The sequence below is a fragment of the Antrostomus carolinensis genome, unplaced genomic scaffold (genome assembly GCF_000700745.2).
Source record: "Antrostomus carolinensis isolate BGI_N321 unplaced genomic scaffold, ASM70074v2 scaffold40313, whole genome shotgun sequence".
In the NCBI taxonomy this organism is placed as follows: domain Eukaryota; kingdom Metazoa; phylum Chordata; class Aves; order Caprimulgiformes; family Caprimulgidae; genus Antrostomus; species Antrostomus carolinensis.
The window spans coordinates 902-3,035 of record NW_010307982.1 but is presented as its reverse complement, the minus strand read 5'-3'; the positions used below and the strand labels follow the sequence as shown (position 1 = coordinate 3,035).

At 53.5% G+C, this 2,134-nt stretch overlaps 1 protein-coding gene across 1 annotated transcript; it reads left to right on the top strand.

Annotated features, from left to right (window-relative positions):
• Nucleotides 1-41: 41 nt before the first annotated feature.
• Nucleotides 42-2,121, top strand: LOC104523146 (zinc finger BED domain-containing protein 1-like; the record flags this gene model as incomplete). Its single annotated transcript, XM_010165631.1, has 2 exons — nt 42-174; nt 299-2,121. Coding segments are annotated over exons 1-2 (1,956 nt in total), but the record flags the coding sequence as incomplete, so codon positions are not given.
• Between the last annotated feature and the right edge of the window lie 13 nt (nt 2,122-2,134).

Below are 2,134 nucleotides of genomic sequence, written 5' to 3'. Positions count from 1 at the left end.
CCCCCCTCACTCAACTCTCCAACCCGGTGCCAAGACCCACCATGGCCAACGTCAACCCCAAGAGAGCGTCTCCGTTCTTACCGAAGAGCATCAAAGAGGAGGAGGAGGATGAAGGTGGAGAGATGATGAAGGAGGAGGAACCATCGCTCCCTCTCGTCCCGCAGCCGGTACAAGGTACGTACCCACCCAAAACATCCACCATCTTGATGTTTCCAACCCCCAAACGTCACCGAGATCCTAAAAAAACATCAAAATTAACATTTTTAAGCTTATTTTGCGTCACATTTTGTCTCCGCAGAGGAAATCTCGATGGTTTTCAACACCTACAACACGGCCACCACCAACCTCACGCCGTCGCTCAAGAGGAAGAAAGGTGTTGGCCAAGAAGGGATGAACATGACGTTCTACATCGACCGCCGGAAATCCAAAGTGTGGAATTATTACACCAAATTGGGCGACGCTTACGTGGAGTGTAACATCTGTAAGAAGCAACTTTCCTTCCACAACAGCACCACCACCATGAGGGAACACCTGGTGAGGAAACACAGCATGAGGAACACTCTCCTCTCTCAACTCAAAGACGATCAACTTACCGAATCCGATTACCCCGCCCAAGAAAGCGTCGCCAAACGGTGCCGGCAAACGACGCCGGAGAGCGGGTTTAACCACGGAGCGTCCTGCTCGGAACCACGGAACGATGTGATGGTGGAGTTGGTGTTGGAGATGATTTTCCGTGACTTGCAGCCTCTTTCTGTGGTGAAAGATAAAGGATTTGGGCTCCTCGTTGGGTTCTTGGAACCGGGTTTTGCTCTCCCGTCGCCGGCGCAGCTCGCCGGGAAGTTACGGCAGAGATATAACGTGGTGAAGCAACACCTAGAACGTTATTTACAGACGGCTCAAAGCATGGTGGTTTGTGTTGAGTTCTGGATATCTCAACTTGGTTGGACTTACCGGACAGTGACGGCCAATTTCATCGACGAGGAGTGGCGGCGGGCGCGGTGCGGCCTGGAGACGCGGCAGGCGGATGGAGACGAGGCAGATTTTGGGGAGAAACTCCACAACATCCTCTCTGAATTTGGGTTATCTGGTAAAGCTGTCTCCTGTGTCATGCACAACACGCCGGGGAGCGCGGCGGAGAGCCGGTGGCACTTGGAGAAGACACCAAATTGGAGCAGCTTGTGCTGCGCCGCTCGTACCCTTCACCTCTGCATCCAAACGGGGCTGGAGGTGGAACAGGTCCAAGAAGCTCTGAGCATCGCTCGGGGAATCGTCAGGTTCTTCCAGCAAGATGCAAAAGCCACCTGCTCCTTAAACAGCAAACTGGAAGCCATCAATAAAACCAAGCTGAAACTAGTGGTGGATGTGGTGTCTCGTTGGGTCACCACCATGGAGATGTGTGAGAACCTCCTGGATTTGAAGTGGGCCATCATGTCCGTGCTGGAGGAACACCCCAAGGGTGTGTTGGTTGTTCAGAACTTGGCTGATCACCAGTGGAAGCTCCTGCAGGACTTGGTGCTGGTTATGAGGACGATTAAAATCGCCACGTCCTTCCTTGGTGAGGAGCAGAACGTTTCCATCTCCTCCCTGATGCCTTGTGTCCATGGAATCATCTCCACCATCGGACAGCAGGCGGAAGAAGTTGGCGCCGCCATCAAGATGGTCATCGGCAACATCAGGTCGGAGCTGACGCGACGCTGGGGTTTGGCAGAGGAGGAGAAGGTGCTAGAAAACCCCGCGGTCATCGCTTCCTTTTTGGACCCACGCTTCAAGGAGATGAGGTTCCTCAGCCCCAACTTGAGGAGCGAGCTACACCAACGAGTCAAAAATCTGCTGTCCCAGCTTTTCCACCAGCAATCCCCATCTGCTCCTCAATTTTGGGTGCCAAACTCAGATCACAAAGCTGAGGGTGGAGACACGGGCAGCCAGTTACCTGCTCACAAGGATAGATGCTCCAGTAGCACCTTACAGAGCATCTACGACCTCCTTTTGGGGAAAGATCCGACGGAAAGCATGCCAGAAATCCACCAACAACTGGAAAATTACATCGTGGAGCCTCTTTGCAAGCGCAGCACCAACCCTTTGGACTGGTGGAAGAACAATGAGCATCGCTTCCCGGCCGTGGCACGGCTGAGCC